This window comes from Aptenodytes patagonicus, chromosome 2, assembly GCF_965638725.1.
Source record: "Aptenodytes patagonicus chromosome 2, bAptPat1.pri.cur, whole genome shotgun sequence".
NCBI classification, from domain to species: domain Eukaryota; kingdom Metazoa; phylum Chordata; class Aves; order Sphenisciformes; family Spheniscidae; genus Aptenodytes; species Aptenodytes patagonicus.
The window spans coordinates 400,690-418,524 of record NC_134950.1 but is presented as its reverse complement, the minus strand read 5'-3'; the positions used below and the strand labels follow the sequence as shown (position 1 = coordinate 418,524).

The 17,835-nt window shown below is 52.4% G+C and overlaps 1 protein-coding gene across 1 annotated transcript; it reads left to right on the top strand.

Annotated features, from left to right (window-relative positions):
- Nucleotides 1-2,144: 2,144 nt before the first annotated feature.
- LOC143156073 (ubiquitin carboxyl-terminal hydrolase CYLD-like) lies at nucleotides 2,145-15,747 on the top strand. Its single transcript, XM_076328980.1, has 15 exons — nucleotides 2,145-2,207; nucleotides 4,577-5,042; nucleotides 5,122-5,403; nucleotides 5,615-5,684; nucleotides 6,515-6,735; nucleotides 7,181-7,334; nucleotides 8,726-8,864; nucleotides 9,518-9,628; nucleotides 10,956-11,047; nucleotides 12,123-12,189; nucleotides 13,279-13,411; nucleotides 13,734-13,842; nucleotides 14,045-14,163; nucleotides 14,660-14,879; nucleotides 15,335-15,747. Exons 2-15 carry the CDS (start codon nucleotides 4,581-4,583, stop codon nucleotides 15,517-15,519), a joined length of 2,364 nt encoding a protein of 787 aa, XP_076185095.1. The 5' UTR covers nucleotides 2,145-2,207; nucleotides 4,577-4,580; the 3' UTR covers nucleotides 15,520-15,747.
- The last annotated feature ends 2,088 nt before the right edge of the window (nucleotides 15,748-17,835 follow it).

The following is a 17,835-nucleotide window of genomic DNA, read 5'->3' as shown; positions in this document are numbered from 1 at the left end:
GGGCCATGGGGACACGCAGCTATGGGGAAGCAGGGTCACAGGGCTATGGGAACAGGGCTATGGGGACACACGGCTATGGGGACACAGGGCCATGGGGACATACAGCTATGGGGACGCAGGAACTATGGGGACACGGGGACACAGGGCCATGGGGACACGCAGCTATGGGGAAGCAGGGTCACAGGGCTCTGGGGACACAGGGCTCTGGGGACACGGGGACACAGGGCCATGGGGACACGCAGCTATGGGGAAGCAGGGTCACAGGGCTCTGGGGACACAGGGCTCTGGGGACACGGCGACACAGGGCCATGGGGACACGCAGCTATGGGGAAGCAGGGTCACAGGGCTCTGGGGACAGGGCTATGGGGACACACGGCTATGGGGACACAGGGCCATGGGGACATACAGCTATGGGGACGCAGGAACTATGGGGACACGGGGACACAGGGCCATGGGGACACGCAGCTATGGGGAAGCAGGGTCACAGGGCTCTGGGGACACAGGGCTCTGGGGACACGGGGACACAGGGCCATGGGGACACGCAGCTATGGGGAAGCAGGGTCACAGGGCTCTGGGGACACAGGGCTCTGGGGACACGGGGACACAGGGCCATGGGGACACGCAGCTATGGGGAAGCAGGGTCACAGGGCTATGGGAACAGGGCTATGGGGACACACGGCTATGGGGACACAGGGCCATGGGGACATACAGCTATGGGGATGCAGGAACTATGGGGACACGGGGACACAGGGCCATGGGGACACGCAGCTATGGGGAAGCAGGGTCACAGGGCTCTGGGGACACAGGGCTCTGGGGACACGGGGACACAGGGCCATGGGGACACGCAGCTATGGGGAAGCAGGGTCACAGGGCTCTGGGGACACAGGGCTCTGGGGACACGGCGACACAGGGCCATGGGGACACGCAGCTATGGGGAAGCAGGGTCACAGGGCTCTGGGGACAGGGCTATGGGGACACACGGCTATGGGGACACAGGGCCATGGGGACATACAGCTATGGGGACGCAGGAACTATGGGGACACGGGGACACAGGGCCATGGGGACACGCAGCTATGGGGAAGCAGGGTCACAGGGCTCTGGGGACACAGGGCTCTGGGGACACGGGGACACAGGGCCATGGGGACACGCAGCTATGGGGAAGCAGGGTCACAGGGCTCTGGGGACACAGGGCTCTGGGGACACGGCGACACAGGGCCATGGGGACACGCAGCTATGGGGAAGCAGGGTCACAGGGCTCTGGGAACAGGGCTATGGGGACACACGGCTATGGGGACACAGGGCCATGGGGACATACAGCTATGGGGACGCAGGAACTATGGGGACACGGGGACACAGGGCCATGGGGACACGCAGCTATGGGGAAGCAGGGTCACAGGGCTATGGGAACAGGGCTATGGGGACACAGGGACACAGGGCCATGGGGACACGCAGCTATGGGGAAGCAGGGTCACAGGGCTATGGGAACAGGGCTCTGGGGACACGGCGACACAGGGCCATGGGGACACGCAGCTATGGGGAAGCAGGGTCACAGGGCTCTGGGGACAGGGCTATGGGGACACACGGCTATGGGGACACAGGGCCATGGGGACATACAGCTATGGGGACGCAGGAACTATGGGGACACGGGGACACACGGCCATGGGGACACGCAGCTGTGGGGACACAGAGCTATGGGCACACACAGCTACGGGGCCACGGGGACACAGGGCCACGGGGCCACGCGACAGGGCTATGGGGACACGCGACATGGGGCCGTGGGGACACTGGGCCACGGAGACACACGGCTATGGGGAGGCAGGGACACAGGGCTCTGGGGACACAGGAGGACTAGGGGACGCAGGGCCCTGGGGACACGGGGCCACAGGACACGGAACAGAGGAGACGGGGCCACGGCGGCACCGCGCACCGGCCGCAGCCCGGCCGCAGCCGGCGGAGACCCTCCCCCCCCACAACAGGGGGCGGGGCGGTGCAGCCGCGAGACCCGCCCTCTCCCCGTCATTGGCTATCTGCCTTGCCCCTCCACCCCCCCCTTCTCCCTCCTCTTCCTATTGGCTGGCAAGCCGGCGGCAGAGAGGAGGGCCGGAAGCGCCGGCGCGTGGCGGCGCCGCTCTGGGCCGCGCTCCCCGCGGCTCTGTGGTGGCCTCCCCTGACGCGGAAGAGCGGGGCCGGGGCGGCGGCGGGAGACGGTGAGAGCGGGGGGGGTCGGGGGGGCCGCGCCGGGATCCCCCCCCCGATCCCCCCCCCTCCCCCGGCCTCCCCTCCTCGGCCATCGCCCCGCAGCGGAGCCTTCCCCCCGCGGGGCCCTCTCAGCCGGGCCTGCCCTGTGGGGACGCCGCCGTGCCCCCCCCCCCGCCCCCCGGTACCTCAGGGGCAGGCCCCTGGAGAGCCCTCCCTCACCCCAGCCTCCATTTACTGCTTTAATGTCGCTTTAATTTTAATTCTCTGGCGCTTTCCAGGTTCCCCTCGGCGTCATCCGTCAGGTTTCGGCGCCGTTTAAAACGCCGCAAGCCCAAATATCGCACGTTGGCCTGAATGTGCTTTTATTTCTCTTAACCTGGGAGGGAATTGTGCATATTCTGTTGTTAAAGAGATAGTTTATTCTTGGCTTTGATGAGGAAAACGGTTTATTCTTGGCTTTTTATGAGAAAAATGTTTCGCTCTGGTTTTCCTCTTTTGGCAGCACTTAAAGCGCAGTGAGGGTTAATTGTATTCCTTGTGGAGAGAAAAGGGTTTTTTTAAAGAAAAAAAAGCAAAATAAAGCTGTGGTCCTGAAAATGGAAGATTGAATCGGGGCGGTTTGGCACACAGAATGTTATTCTTTCAGTCTGTCCTTTAAAAATCACAGAATTTCAAGCCTTTTTTCCGCCGGCAGAGTTACCAAGCGTCAGCAGTGAGTTGCGTGGATGGGAAATAAGGGAACTGCTGCGCGCCACGGGATTTCTGCCGCTTCCACAGCCTGCCCTTATTGCAAAGCAGGGGGGCTCGCCCTGGCACGGCCGCTCCCCTGTACCCCCGCAGTGCCCCGTGCCTTCGAGGTGACCTTCAGCCGCAGCGAACGAGCGTTGCCCAAAACCAGTACAGCAGCATTTGGATCAGGTCTCCGAGCCACCTTCCCGCCCGCTAAGGTTAAAAAATAAGAGTGAAAGGGAGACGGCTCTTGTAGGAAGCTGCCACGATGAGCCCAAACGCAAGGAAAGCTCCAGAATCTGGTCAGGCACCGGGTGATTTTTTTTTTTTTTCCCCCCAGCGCACGCAGTGATTTATCTTTTCCTAATTCTTTAAAAAAATGAGCTCTCTTGATGTTAATCTCCAGTGAAGTCCCCAGTAACGCTGCCTTCCTCCTTGCTAAGCTCTGCGCAGCCTTTCTGTTCGAGCTCTGCCTATGTTTTCCTCCCAACCCACCCGTTTACTGTTCTTGCAAACAGCTGCATTTGTGCTTCCTGCCGCAATGCCCCGAGCGTGGTTCTACTTCCCTTAATTGCATCTGCTCGATTCTTCCTCTCTCCACTTCCAAGTTTTAAGAAACTTCTACCAGGTAGCCCATAGTGGAGACATCTTTTTGTCTTCCTTAATTCCCTCCATGGCCTAGAAACGGGCACGTCTCTTATTTTCTCTGTATTGGCCAGGTTGGGCCAACCAGTTCTGTCCACCCTGCCGGAATAAGTTTCTATATTCACCCCTTTTTTTAATGTTGCAACAAAAAGCCTGGGTCCTAGCTGTGCGTGGTGGTGTCAAAAGTGAGATGCGGAGGGGTAAACCGCATGAAAACTTTTTAACTAGAATTTAACTAGAATTTAACTAGAATTTAACTAGAATTTAACTAGAATTTAACTAGAATTTAACTAGAATTTAACTAGAATTTAACTAGAATTTAACTGCAGAAATGTACTTCTGGTTCCAGATATTTGTATTTCTTCAATATATTTGTTTTGAAAGATGGTGATCTTTAGTGCCTCAGCGTAGTGATGCGGTAGGTGCTGTGCTTTGCGTATGTTTTGAATATTAACGTGCTTTAATACAACATCGAAGAGCTGTAGTCACAGACTAGAACTCCCTTTTGAGAGAATTTTCGAAAGGCCGAATTTAGCCTTTGCCCCACTCCTGCAAGTAAGTACAAAAAGAAAGCAGGAGGTGGAATTTAACGAGGCCGTTCTGGCTGTAGAGTGTTGTAGAGAACAGGAGAGATGAGATGCTGCTCTCTGCAACTTCTTACTGGGAGGGTTTAGTAGAGAAGACAGGGCCGGACTTGTCCCACATGGATGCACAGTGAGAGGAGAGGAGGCAACAGGGACTAGCAGGAACGTCGAAAACCTTGGTTAGATGGAATTTTTTCTTTTCCACCGTGAGGGTGATCAAACAGTGGAACGAGGGACCAGGGAGGCTGTGGGATCTCCGTCGTTGGAGATGCTCAAAACTCAACTGGGTGAGGCTTCGAGCAACCCGCTTTGAGCGCGGGGTTGGGCTCGAGACCTCTTCCAACCTGAATTCTCCTGAGATCCTGTGATATCGTGCGTGTATCTTCACTGGTGTGACTCCCTCCTTTCTCGCAACCCAGGGGAATGACGATGACCAGCCTCCTGCCTTCAGCGGGGGACGGAAACTGCTATTACATCCTGACAGAAGACTGTGCCTATGGCAGCAAGTACTTCCAAGCTGGGAACATGTGCTTCTGCAGCGAGAGAAGCTACCTGCGCAACTTCTCCGATGACAGGCCCCCGGCTTGCTTCTTGAAAGTCATCATGCTGGATGACAGCTCCACTGTCACGATAAACGTAGAAATCCTTCAGCCTGTGCGCGAGGAGATGGCCGTCTTCCTCCTGGCCGTCAGCAGCCACAACGAACGTTTGAACTACTTCTTGGAGAGGCTGAGCCTCGAAGCAGCTCTGCGGGCCGTGCCAGGCCAAAAAGTGATGGTGGAGGTCGACCGGCAACATTTCCCTGGTATCATCCGCTACATCGGGAGCATTTACAAAAACACGTCGGCTGTGCTGTCTCCGTTCTTCTTCGGGGTGGAGTTACAGGTAAAGTGGCCAAGAAAGTAAGTTGCTTATTTTCCCTTTATGTTTGCGTACGTAACGTCCCTTTCTGGTGTGTTTTCAGGGCGAGGGTGAAAACAGAGGGCGCAGCGATGGATCTTATCACGGCACAGAGTATTTCAAGTGTAAGCGGAACTGCGGGATCTTCCTGCCGTTTAGCAGAGTCCAGTTTACTCCCGTGCCGGATGACGACTACGTGAAACAGAAGCCAAAACCGGACACGGAGGAGGGGGTTCCTGTGAAAGTGGGAGATGCGGTTAGCTTCTACGTGGATGAGGTCCTCACAAAAGGAATAGCGATGGCAGTTTACAGGGAGGGAACGCAGTGGTTCGTTAAAGTTTGCCCGGTAAGAGCAGTCTTGCTGCCTTTTCTTGGGTTTGGGGGATTTTTTTAAAAACTGTGTTACGGTGGGACGTTAAAAGAAGTGGAAGGAATGTCCAAAAGGGACACGAGGTTACATGCAAACTTTCCAGGCCTGTTTGAAAAATTGGTTTGTATTCCAGGAATGCCCTATGTCTGATAAAGCATTTAGCTGATAGAATTTTCTCTCCTTTCAGGAAGAAGAAGGAACAACTGACATTTTCAGAGAAATCCCTATGGACTCTGTTGTGAAGGAAAGCTTGCAAAGTAGGTTATCATCAGATGTGTCTGCCCTGTGTACGTTCCTGGGGATTTAGCATTTATTTCTTCTCTGCAGGGTACCGATGAGCCGAAAGTCCAACAAAAGCTTTGGCTAGTCCCAACCTAAGTCATTCAGGAGGCAGAGAAGGTCCATAGAAAAGTCGCGAGTTCTGGTTCTCTGCATTAGGCGGCTAAAGCTGAGTCTCCCCATTTATCAGGAAGAAGAAGAGAGAGTCTGATTGCAGTGCAGAAGTATTTCCTAGGGGAGAAGGCACCACTGGTTAAAGAGTCTTTAATTTAGCTGTAGAAGGTGGAGCAGGAGCCTTATCCTGATGCCAGACAAACTCAGAAAGGCACAGATGCCAGCAGCGATGGTGTGAGTCGTTGGACAAGACAAGAAATGAGTGGAATCTCTCTGTTGCCGTCAAAAGACACCGTGCAGCTGTCACGGCCAGCCCGAGGGGAGCCGTCATTAGACTCTTCACTGAGTTGATTCATCTCACTAAAGGCAGAAAAATAATTTGGAAATAACCCCCCTGCTGCCTTTTCGGTAGCCTGAAATGGCTCTGTGAAGGGCTGGATTAGCTCCAGGGCCAGCGAGAGCCTTGAGCAGGGAAACAAGGAGCAGGATCATCCCCTCTCAGCCTGTTAGACCAGCTTGGCCATATCCCTGAAATACGTCCCGAGAATTACACCTTGTGTCTCTGGTGCTCAGCTTGATGCTTGCCCGTGTGGTCTATAATTTCAAATCAGACCTGGTATTAGGTGAGATCCAGCGGTGTCTGTCATTAGGTGTCGACTTCCTACCTCACCTGACACTTTGTATTGCCCACTAGGTTTATTTTCACCGTTCGAGCCCGACGTGGGCTTGGCACACCCAAGCCAAATGAAACGAGAGATAAGCGAGAGCGGTGAGGAGTGTGAAAGTGGGAATTCATCCCTGGAGGTGAACTCCATGGTCCAGATCACCTTGGACAAGGGAAACCAGGTTTCGGGAATCATCCGCTGGTTGGGCTACCTGCCCCAAATTAAGCACAAAATGGCAGGAGTTGAACTGGTAAGGAGCAAAATATTTCCTCCTGTGAGACTGTATATCAGAACGGGCAGGTCTTGGTCGCTCTTCTCTTTTGAAGACGTTCAGCTTGTGGCTGCCTATCTCACAGCTTGACCTGGGCCCCTGACGTGTCAGAGTGTGAACTGTGAGGGCAAGCAAACAATTGTGCCCTCCCTTAGACTGGGGAGGAGAGCCTGCGGCATGATTACGAGGTTTGTAATGGTTTGCTTTCTTCAAGAGCGATGTTACTGGAACGTGGGACGGAATAATCATGAATCTTACAAGCGGCGTCAATAGGTTCAAAACCTAAGCAGAATAAATGAAAACAGCCAGCAAAATGGGACCAAACTTGTACGCAGCACTTAGGACGTTAAATGGCCATATGGGGGATTGCACCTCGTTCGTGGAAAGCCTGCTCTCATGTTACTCCTCAACGCTCTTTTCCCAGGATGAAGATAAGGGGGTCACTGCTGGCGAATGGCTGGGTAAATACTACTTCCACTGCGCTCCGAAGCGCGGCCTCTTCGTGAAGCTGCAGTCCTGCCAGCCCGACGTTCGCTTCCAGTGTTCGCGCAACAGTGACCTGAGCCTCGTGGATTACAGTAAGTTCTCTGGGGAGAGGGGAGACAGTGCCGTGCTGGGACAAGGCACGCTTCGGAGAAGCCTCATGCGCGGTGTCTTAATCAGTGGTTTAATATTCTTCACTTTCTCTGAGTGTTCCAAAAGACGTCAGTTTTAAGGATGCTGAGGTTGCCACGGTGGTATTTATAGGGAATGCCCCACAAGTGTGAGAGATGGTAAATAATTTAATACAGGGATAACGTAGACTAGGGCATTGAATATAGGGCAACAGATTGTGGGTGGCTCTAAAAATGAGGCCTCGGTGGCATGGATGTGTTGGAGAAGGGGAAGCTGGCAGGAAATGTTGGGGGGTAACAGAGGATAGAAGTCCAGAGCGACAGTCTCTGCAAGGCATTGTGAATGCTGCAAGCAAGGCAGGGCTCTTCTGCCCGTGGTTTTCAGGGCAGAAGAAAAGGTCTTGCGTAATTGAGATTTGAATGTGGACAAGTGTTTTAGCGATAGGGCCTGGCCTAGCTACCGTATCTTAAATGTTATGCGAACGTAGACCAAGCACGTGGCTGTGGAGAATCGGAGAGGGTAACTCAGGCCCATGGCCAGGATGTCAGGTGATAACCGTGTTGCACCTGGGGACTGAGAAATAAGAAGGTGCTTGGAAAGGGAGAGAGGATTAAATCAATTTTAATGTAGAGCTTCCTGTGACGATAAGACATTCACGAGAAGATGCGGGGAAGAACAGGTCAGTATTTTCATTTGAACAGGAAGGAATTCCTCCAGGGGAGAGAAGACAGTGTCAACTAGCCGTTTAGAAACTGTAAATGAGATCACTGTAAATGAGAAGACAGGATTCTTGTAGGGACTGCCCAAAAACTGGGAGTAGGGACAAGGAAGAACGTCTTAAGGACATGCTGAAGAGAGGGGATTGAATTACAAGGGGACAATGCTGAAGAAACCAGAAAAGACGGGATTGAGAAAGCCACCTTTGAAGCTTAAGGAGACGACAGGCCAGCGGGATGAGGCTACTAAAGCACAGTTGCCTGCTTGTCCCCTTGGTGCTGGGGTCGCGGGTCTTTCAACAGAGAGATCCCAAGCTTGCGTATAACACAGCACCAGCTTGTTTGTAGCTCTTTTTGTCTTCGTTGTACTTGGCATAACGATGGCAGAGGCGGTATGGATTGCTAGGGCATGTCTCTGGTGAAGAAGAGATGGTTTGGTTTTGTCTCCGTTTCCAGTAGATGAATTACTAAAGAGAAGAGTCTTCATCCCAGCACGGTTGAGTCCCAGCAGGAACAGCGCAGGAGAGCGTGGTGCTGACTTCTGAGCGGAGCAGACCCCTGGGGCATCGGGGAAGGGCAGAGCTGACCCAGACGAGGTGTGAAGCTAAAGGGAGTTGCTTCTGTTGCTTCTCTTGCAGGAGGGCAGGAAGTTCTTCCACAGGCTCCAGACAGTTTTCCTCCCCTCAGGAACGAGGCAGCAGTGCGTGTCCTGCGAGGGCGGATGAAGGGGATTCAAGGCCACTGTAATTCCTGCTATATGGACGCAGCTCTCTTCAGGTAAGGACCTGCTTGGGTGGTGCCATTTCATTAAATGAGTACTTTTTCAATTGGGCAAAGCCCTAAACTGCAGCACTTCCCTGGACTTCCAAGGTGGCTGGAAATTTACCCAGTATAGAGCAGAATATAACTTGTGTGGAGACGCAGCCTTGACGCTTGCTGCTTTTTGATCTCCTTCCTAATCTGGTAGGTTCTCAGGCCCTGAAGTCCCCCTCGTGAGTACCTGAGGTACCCGTGTGTCTGTCATGCAGGGCGGTGAGAGATCGTAGCTCTCTGGACTTGGACCGTGCCGACTCTGTCACTGGAGGTAATGGCTGGAAACATTTCAAAGAAACTGCCCAGGAGGTCCCAGCTTCACTGTACAGCACTGTTTGGAGACGAAAAGACTCAGTGGTGCCCCCCGCCCCCCCCCCCATGAGCAGTTTTGGCTGCAAAGTATGAGATTTCATTCTCTCTCTGCTGTTTCCTTGCTTACTACCAGTGTTCATTAAACCAGATGTGGTTTATCTCACTGCGGAGACGTGCTGTCACTCACCTTTCTGTAATTGCATGCATGGACTGTTGAAAATAAAAGCCACCAATTCACCAGGCACGACGATTTGGTTCTAACTATTGCTGCAAACCCATCAGGCTTACACACGCTCTTTTCACAGCCTCTTCTCCTGTACGTCTGCGCTGGACTCCATGCTCTTCAAGCCCTTCCCACTGTGTGACAGGAATGTCCAGAGCATTCTGCGGGATGAGATTGTTAATCCCCTTCGAAAGTGAGTATAGTATGTGGGAATCCTGGAAATCGTCCATCTGCCTTCATACCTTCTCTGCTGCCCTGCCAGATGGTACCTGTCACTGAGGGAAAGGGTTACCTGGAGGGTTTCTCCTGCCAGCCACGTCCGAAGGTCTTCATATCAGGTTTCTCTTCCAGTTGTTCCCTTCCCCAGGTTGCGAGGCTGTCATGACCCCTACTGCATGTGCATGAGTCTCTCCTGCTCAGAAGGAAGCCTTGTGAGCTGTAGTTCTCAGTGAAGGGATGAAAGGGGGATTCGTGGGGTTGAGACCACCTCTGTGGAGGTACCCTGGAGCTGTTGAAGCAATGGCATTGCTTTCATCAGCAGTTAGTCCTAAAGGCAGTATGCAATGCCAGGCTGGATGAGGGTAGACCATGGCATGAGAACTAAATTCTCTGGAATTTGTATCAAAGATACCAGGTTCTTTCCTCATCTTCCCTAGAGAGGTGTGGAAGAGAGGCACGGAGAGCTGATTCAACATAAGACATTAGCATCTTCCTTGAGGACCAGTGTCCTGGCACTGGCTGCAGAAACACAACCCTGGGGCGCTCTGTGGTGCTGAGATTTGATTGAGAGCAGCCCTGCAGAGAAGGACTTGGGGATGAGAAGTTGGACATGAGCCGGCAATGTGCGCTCGCAGCCCAGAAAGCCAACCGTATCTTGGGCTGCATCCAAAGCAGCGTGGCCAGCAGGTCGAGGGAGGGGATTCTGTCCCTCTACTGTGCTCTGCTGAGACCCCCCTGGAGCACTGCGTCCAGCTCTGGGGTCCTCAGTCCAAGAAAGACACGGACCTGTTGGAGCGGGTCCAGAGGAGGGACATGGAAATGGTCCGAGGGCTGGAACAGCTCTGCTGTGGAAAAAGGCTGGGAGAGTTGGGGTTTTTCAGCCTGGAGAAGAGAAGGCTCCAGGGAGACCTTCTTGCAGCCTTTCAATATTTAAAGGGGGCTTCTAAGAAAGATGGGGACAGACTTTTTACCAAGGTCTGTAGTGACAGGACAAGGGGCAACGGTTTTAAACTGGAAGAGGGTAGCTTTAGATTGGAGATAAGGAAGAAATGTATTACGATGAGGGTGGTGAGACACTGGACCAGGTTGCCCAGAGAAGCTGTGGATGTTCCGTCACTGGAACTGTTCAAGGTCAGGTTGGACGGGGCTCTGAGCAACCTGATCTAGTGGGAGATGTCCCTGCCCGTGGCAGGGGGGTTGGACTAGGTAATCTTTAAAAGTCCCTTCCAACCCAAACTATTCAATGATTCTATGATTTAAATACACTGGCGAGATTGTCTGCAGCTGCTTCTTGTTTCTAGGACTGGCTTCGTCAGGGCTAGGAGTGTGATGCACCTTAGGGAGCAGCTAACTGAAAAGGGCCAGTGTTCAAGCTTTACCAACGCTGAGAAAGGTAATGCGTTCTCTGGGGCCTTCCCCGGGCTGCTTCGCTCTGCGCCGCCTCATCCAGGCACCAGGCTGACAACTTAAATTGTATGCTTCTCCCAGGCACGTGTATTAATATGCCTGCTGTGCTGTTCGTTTATGTAAAAAATGCACATGTAAAATACTTTCGGCTTTTAAAACTCTTTTCCAGTGAAATTTGTCCTGAAGTCTGATGCAAAGATAGGAATTGCTGGGTCTCTACCTGGTGGCAGCTGTTGCCAGGAGGGGAGAGGAAGATCTGTGTGAACAGAACTTAAACAAGGGAAATTTCCTTGTCCTTTATACTTTGAGTTATACCCTGATAAGTCCATCCCTGATGTCCCTGCTAGAATCCAGCTTGATTTATCATTTTGCCAAGACCGACTAGTCTTTGAGTTCTGGTAAGTTATTTGAGATTCCTCGAAGACTGTAGTCTGGTTAAAATAAGACAGAAAACACCTACAGCTGAAACCCACCAATCTCTGTTTGCGATCACCACGTTCCCATCCATGCACAGCAAGGCCCCATGTAGTTTACAACAAGGAAACGGATTACACCAATGCCACACATCACTGCAACAACCTCTAAGTACCTGGATACTAAACAAGTGGCATTGATTCCTCCAGAAACAGCAGGTATCTTGTCAGTGAACAGCACTTGTGTGTTGTACTATTGTGTATTTATTTTAGCTAGGGATAGTTTAACTGTTCAGTTTCTTGAATTTCCGTAGCTGTCCCCGATTTCACTTTGAGTTTATACTTTTGGTGTTAGCAGTAACTGTCCGTTAAGGTCTCTGAGATAGTGTTGCTGTGATGGCCCGGCTTGTAAGAGTGCGGTATCTGAGGGCTGGTTTGCTTTTTTTCATGCTCACCCTAGGATTTATGCATTAACCAAGTGCTCTTAGCTTTTAGCCCAATTGTCCCCTTACCTAGAGTAAAAGAGGAGATTCCAGGTTCATGAAATGCTGGCTCATGTTTATCTGGCAGCTTTTGCCTTCTGGATGGAGGTGCGGCAAGGCGGCGTTCCTGGTATGGTGTGACCCATGCTTTTCTCTGACCTTCCAGATCCTGAGGAGTTCCTCAATCTCATCATGCATCAGATCCTGGGAATAGAGCCACTCTTGAAGCTGCAGTAAGTTTCCATATCCAAGCCGTACAATTTATCCAGGCCAGGCTCATTAGTTATCCACCTCACGATCACCGGGTGTTGCTTGCACCTTTTCATCGAGGCTTTGGAGGCACAGCTCAGTGAGTTGTGCGCAGCTCCTCTCTGCTCTCCGTGTGATCTTGCTTGTTGTGATCTTGTCCCAGGTGACGCATCCAGGAGAAGACACTTCTAAACTCTCCCTGGAGGTGCCACCTTCAGCAACTGATGATAAAAACCTTGCTCATCCTTAGGAAGAGCCAGCAGTGATTTGAGAAACGTAGTGTCCAACTTCAGTGCAGAGCCAGCAGTATCCGACAGCCTTTGGATGCATTTGGGATGTGTCCAGGCTGTCAAGCTGGCTCAGGTCCTGCAGCTTCTCAAACAGGCAGTCCGTGGATGCAGTCCCAGTTTTTCAGGACTCTACAAAGAGGATGAGAGGCTGAAGGAAGCCAAAAATAACTGTGCTGTTCAGGAGCATAGAAGGGGATTGTTCAGTTGCTGTGCTCCTTTGTTGAGACATCAGTCAAGCTGTAGGTTGTGGAGTACTCGGAAAGGCTGAGCACAAAGACGACTGTACTGCAGCTCCCCTGCAGAGGGTCATCTGAAGGAAATCCTTTCTCTGCTCGCCCAGGGATGTAGGGGTTGTGGGAGATCTTCTGCACGCAACTTACCTTTTGAATGCACCGAGTTTTGCTCTCTGGCTTTTGGATGTGCAGTTATAAATAGACCTTTCATCTGAGAAGGAGCTTGCTGATTGTGCCATAGTGCAGTTGATTTTAAAAAATATTGAAATGTCTTTTAATGTTTACATTGGCGAGGGGAAACTGAGTTTTGCTCGTAGGAGCAAGATGTGATGCCGTGGAGGGATGATGAGACTGAAGATGGTACTTGTATCCTCCTCTCACGGCACGTATTTAATGTTTCTGGGTGGAAAAAGTGCTCGTGTCAGTGTTGCACCAAGCAGCCCTTGGTGCCTTGAGCCCAGAAGCTCTTGCAAGACAAAACTGATATGTCTTTTGGGAGCTCAGATGTTTGTGGCACCACATAAACAAGTCCCGTGACCACTCCTTGCAGGTCAGAAGGCCAGAAGGAGCAGGACTGTTACTGTTACCAGATATTTATGGACAAACAGGAGGATCTGGTGGTTCCCGACGTGCAGCAGTTAGTGGAACACTCCTTCCTGTCCTCTGATCTGAAGCTAGTGGAGGTGAGCCCAGCTACCTTCCGCCTACGCTGCTATCTGCTGCCTCTTTCTTGCTTCCTCCAACGTACCTGCGCCTGCCAGTGAGTCTGCAGTTGGTCTAGTATGTCTTATATCCAACACTGCAAAGAAGCAGGATACAGCCACAAGAGAGAGGTCTTGGGGAGTCTTAGCGTGACCTGGGCAGAGGGCTGTGCTTTCCCTGTTGCCATTTTGTTCTGTGAATAACCGGAGCAGAATGTCTTTACTCCCAGCAGCAATATGGAGAGAAGAGTCTCTGAGGCTTGTCCCTTCTGGCAGGGTGACTCATTTGCCTTTCTTTTTCCAGATCCCATCTTGCTTCATTATCCAAATGCCACGTTTTGGGAAGGAATATAAAATGTTCAGTAAAATCATTCCTTCCTTGGAGCTGGATATAACAGATCTGCTGCTTGACAGTAAGTTGTTGGGCAATGGTAAAGCTGCCGGCTGGGACTGTGAGCAACCAGGTGACAGGTCTCGCCTCTCTGGGTTGTGAGCAGATGTAAGGTGGGATCATGGTGTGATTCTTCTTCCCTGAACACCAGTTTTGGCAGGACAAGTTGGATTTCAGGGGAGATCTGGAGAATACGCATCCTCTCACCCCTGTTACCCCTGCAGGTCCCAGGGAGTGCTGCGTGTGCGGCGATGTCGCCACCCTGGAGTGTTCGGAGTGTTTCAAAGACAAGGTATTCGCAGCTACGGGCCTGAAGCAGTTCTGCAGCTCCTGCTCCAGACAGGTATTCATTTTCTTTGGCTGCTCACGAAATCTGCCTTGGTGGCTGACAGCAGATTGAACCCCCCCAAAATACCCGCGTTTCCCTTGCTGTCCCTGCAGCCATTCACGTTGGGCACAGAGTGGCCCTTTCCTGAGCATCAGTCCCACTGCCTGCATCAGCCACATGAGCGGGGTTAGGTGCCACACATTATTGAACCCTCTGCTTACATGGAGCCTAAATAAGCACTGATCCTGCACAGACTGAGTGCTGGGCCGACCACGCTGTCTCACCAGGAGCATTCCTACAGCTTTCTGGCCTTTCTTGGAGGGTGGCAGGCTCCCGTCTCGGCTTCTTGCTGCCAGCCTGTTGACACAATGCCATTCCCTGGCATGCAGGGACCATGGGAGTCAGATCAGTGGGGAATAAACTGGGGGTCTGACCCCGGCACGCTCCTCTTTCTGGCAGGCCAGGTTCAGTTCTGCCCGCTCAGCAATGCCACCCCGTCATCTCTCCTCAGGTTCACTCCCACTACCGACGCAAAACGCACAAGCCAACTAGGCTGCACATCCCGGAAGAGTTTCACAGCCGGAGCCCCCGGGGCAGCCAGCAGGTCCCTCGCGAGAAGATGGAGCTCTTCGCAGTGCTCTGCATCGAGACCAGTCATTACGTCTCCTTTGTGAAATACGGCCCTGAGAACGAACACTGGATGTTCTTCGACAGCATGGCTGACAGGCATGGTGAGGACATGGTGGTGGGCTCAGAGCTTTGATCGCAGCCGGGTGCAGCGCGGTGGGCAGCTGCAAAGGTCTGCAACGCTCGTTGCGTAGGTGCTGGTCGGTCCAGCTTTTCTTCTGAAGCCCCCTACACGATTTAGGCTCTCTCTGGACCCTGCTTCCAACAGCGACCATTTAAGCAGACCCCAGAGAAGAGTATGGCCAGGCCAAGCACGTGTGAGTTCCCCTCCTAGTGCTTTCATCCTCTGGCTGTGTTCAAACAGGGGACCTGTCAAGCCAGCTGGGACTGGGTGCGTGTGGGCGAGGACCGTTCTCCTGTCCTTCCCCACTTTGTTGCTGGCCTCCCGATCTCTCAGCTAAGGCACTACGTTACTGTCGAGTGTGATGGTATCTGCTTGAGCTGTAGGTACTCGTCCCTTGGGACCTGGTTTGGACTCTTCTCCTTCTTTCTGGGTTAGGTGATGAAAACGGCTTCAACATTCCCATGGTAACGCTGTGCCCTGAAGTTGCCAAATACCTGGACTTGCCACTGGCTGTGCTGGCCCTGGAGCAACCCCGGGACATGGATGGAGTGGCCAAGCGCCTCTTCTGCGATGCCTACATGTACATGTACCAGAGCAAGAAGATGGCGCTTTACAAATGACACTGCTTTGGCCTGGTGCCACAGAACAGTGAGGCGTTGGAAACGTGAGCTTGGATCAACCCTGCAGCTCGTAATCGGTGAAAGCAGCCGGGTCTGGGTACACCGAGCTTGCACTTCTGTCTCCTCTTACCTCTTCCAGTGTCTGGTATCAAGCTATCCACGTCAGCCTGTCTGGCTTTGTTAAATCCTGTACCTGGCCTTACCGAGTGATAGTTTGTACTTCCGGCAGACCTGGACTCTGAATTATTTACACTCAAATTCACTCTCATTTCCTACCTTGCCTTTCCACCCTCCTTCCTCCCCAGGCACTCTACGGCTCTGCCCTACCTCAGAGTCCTCCCCAACATCCTCTTCTCCCTGCCAGCCCTTCCCTCCAAAGCTGAGGACCAGCATCTAATCAAAACGTGAGCAGTTATCCTCCGGTTTGCAAATTGCACAAGAAAACCACAGCCTCGCCCTGCGTAAGACTTCCTCACATGGACTTGTGGAGTGAGAAAACCAGGAGGTGTGAGCTGCACCGGTGTGGTTAAGAGATGGGACAGGCTGAGGGTTTTTCTTGAGGTCTGGGATGTGACCCCACACCTAAAGCTGGGTCCCCAAATTGTCTGCGCTTCCCTTATCCAGCGCTAATACTCTGGCACTTTTACCCACCATCCCTTATTTTCAACCACGAGATTAATTGGATGTCTTGAGCTGCAAATACGCTTTAAAAATATGTATTTTTGTAAGAACAAAACTGGAAGAAAGATGGAGCAGAGGAACAGCATGTGAGCTCGTTATGCTTCCTCTTTTTTGCAAAGTCTGCGCTATTGCTACATGATCGGGTGTTTTGACCTCACTTTTAGCACCTTCTGTCCCATCTTTGCATCCACTTTTGAGATCTGTGCCAAAGACCAACAGCAGAATTCCAACGGCAAAAAAGGAAAAAATGAGCACTCTTGGATTTTCTGCTGTGACTGCAGTAAGGTTCAGGGTCTCTGGGTGGGAACTGGTACTCCTTAAGTTAAATAACTTAAATTTGCAAACTGGGGGTTCTCTGCCATTAAGCACATGCTGTTATGGCAGTGGGAAACTGTTATGGGAGTCAGTGCTATGAACTGGGTTGCCCAGATTCCGGATTGCACTGACAGGGCACCAAAACCTTGAGGGATGAATCCAGGAACCCCAGATGTGCAGCTGTAATCTCCCTCCTCCTCTTTTTTTCCTCTTTAACGCAGGGTGCAGTAATCGTGATGTGCAGCCTGTAGCTTCGTATCGGTCCTTTTGGCTTGGGCCACGCGATACAGGTGGTTTAGATCTTTTTTGGTGGGACCTCAACAGCTTGATGGCTGTATCGGCTTTCTGGTGTGTCTTGTTTCTGTATGTGGTGGCTACAAAGGACGGTTGGTGTGTAATGAACCCAGATTGTTAACACACAGTTAATATCAATTCAGCTTCCAGCTGTCCTTGCTGAGCACTGGGACCTCAACACCAAGTTGACTGCGAGGCAGCAATGTGTCCTCGTGGTAGAGAAGGTGAACAATGTCCTGGGCTGCATTCAAAGTGGTGTCAGCAGGGCAAGGGAGGGGATCCTTGCCATCTGCTCAGCACTGGTAAGGCCACACCTGGAGTACTGGATCTGGTTTTGAGCTTCCCCCCATACAAGAGAGACGAAGAGAATCCAACAAAGGGCCACGAAGATGATGAAGGGACTGGAGCATCTCTCCTGGGAGGAAAGGCTGAGAGAGCTGGGACTGTTCAGCCTGGAGAAGAGAAGGCTCAGGGGCCACCTTATCAATGTCTATAAACACCTGAAGGGAGGGTGCAAAGAGGATGGTGCCAGGATCTTCTCCATGGTGCCCAGTGCCAGGACCAGAGGCCACGGGCACAAACTGAAACACGGGAGGTTCCCTCTGAAGAAACACTTCACGGTGTATTGACCACGCTTCACTTCACGGTGAAGAAACACTTCTTCACCGTGAGGGTGACAAGCCCTGGCACAGGTTGCCCAGAGAGGTGGGGGAGTCGCCATCCTTGGAGATACTCAAAATGGTCCTAGGCAAAGCCAAAGCACCAGCGGTTGAAGAGTCTGTTTAGGGGTAGGAGAGATGGTGGCAGATCTAGCAAGGGATCAGCCTGAGGCTGGGTTTACCCTGCTCCTGCGTGTGAACTGACTCGCTGACCTCTGGCTGATCCTCTGGCCGTGGAGAGGGCTGAGGGGCTGGGGGATACTGCTGTCTTTGCCTACTTAAAAGTTGCTCTTCACTCCTTCTCTGCTAAGAACTCAGGACAATCTCTATTCAGGTACGCTGCGGGGTTTGGGCTCTTATATCTCTG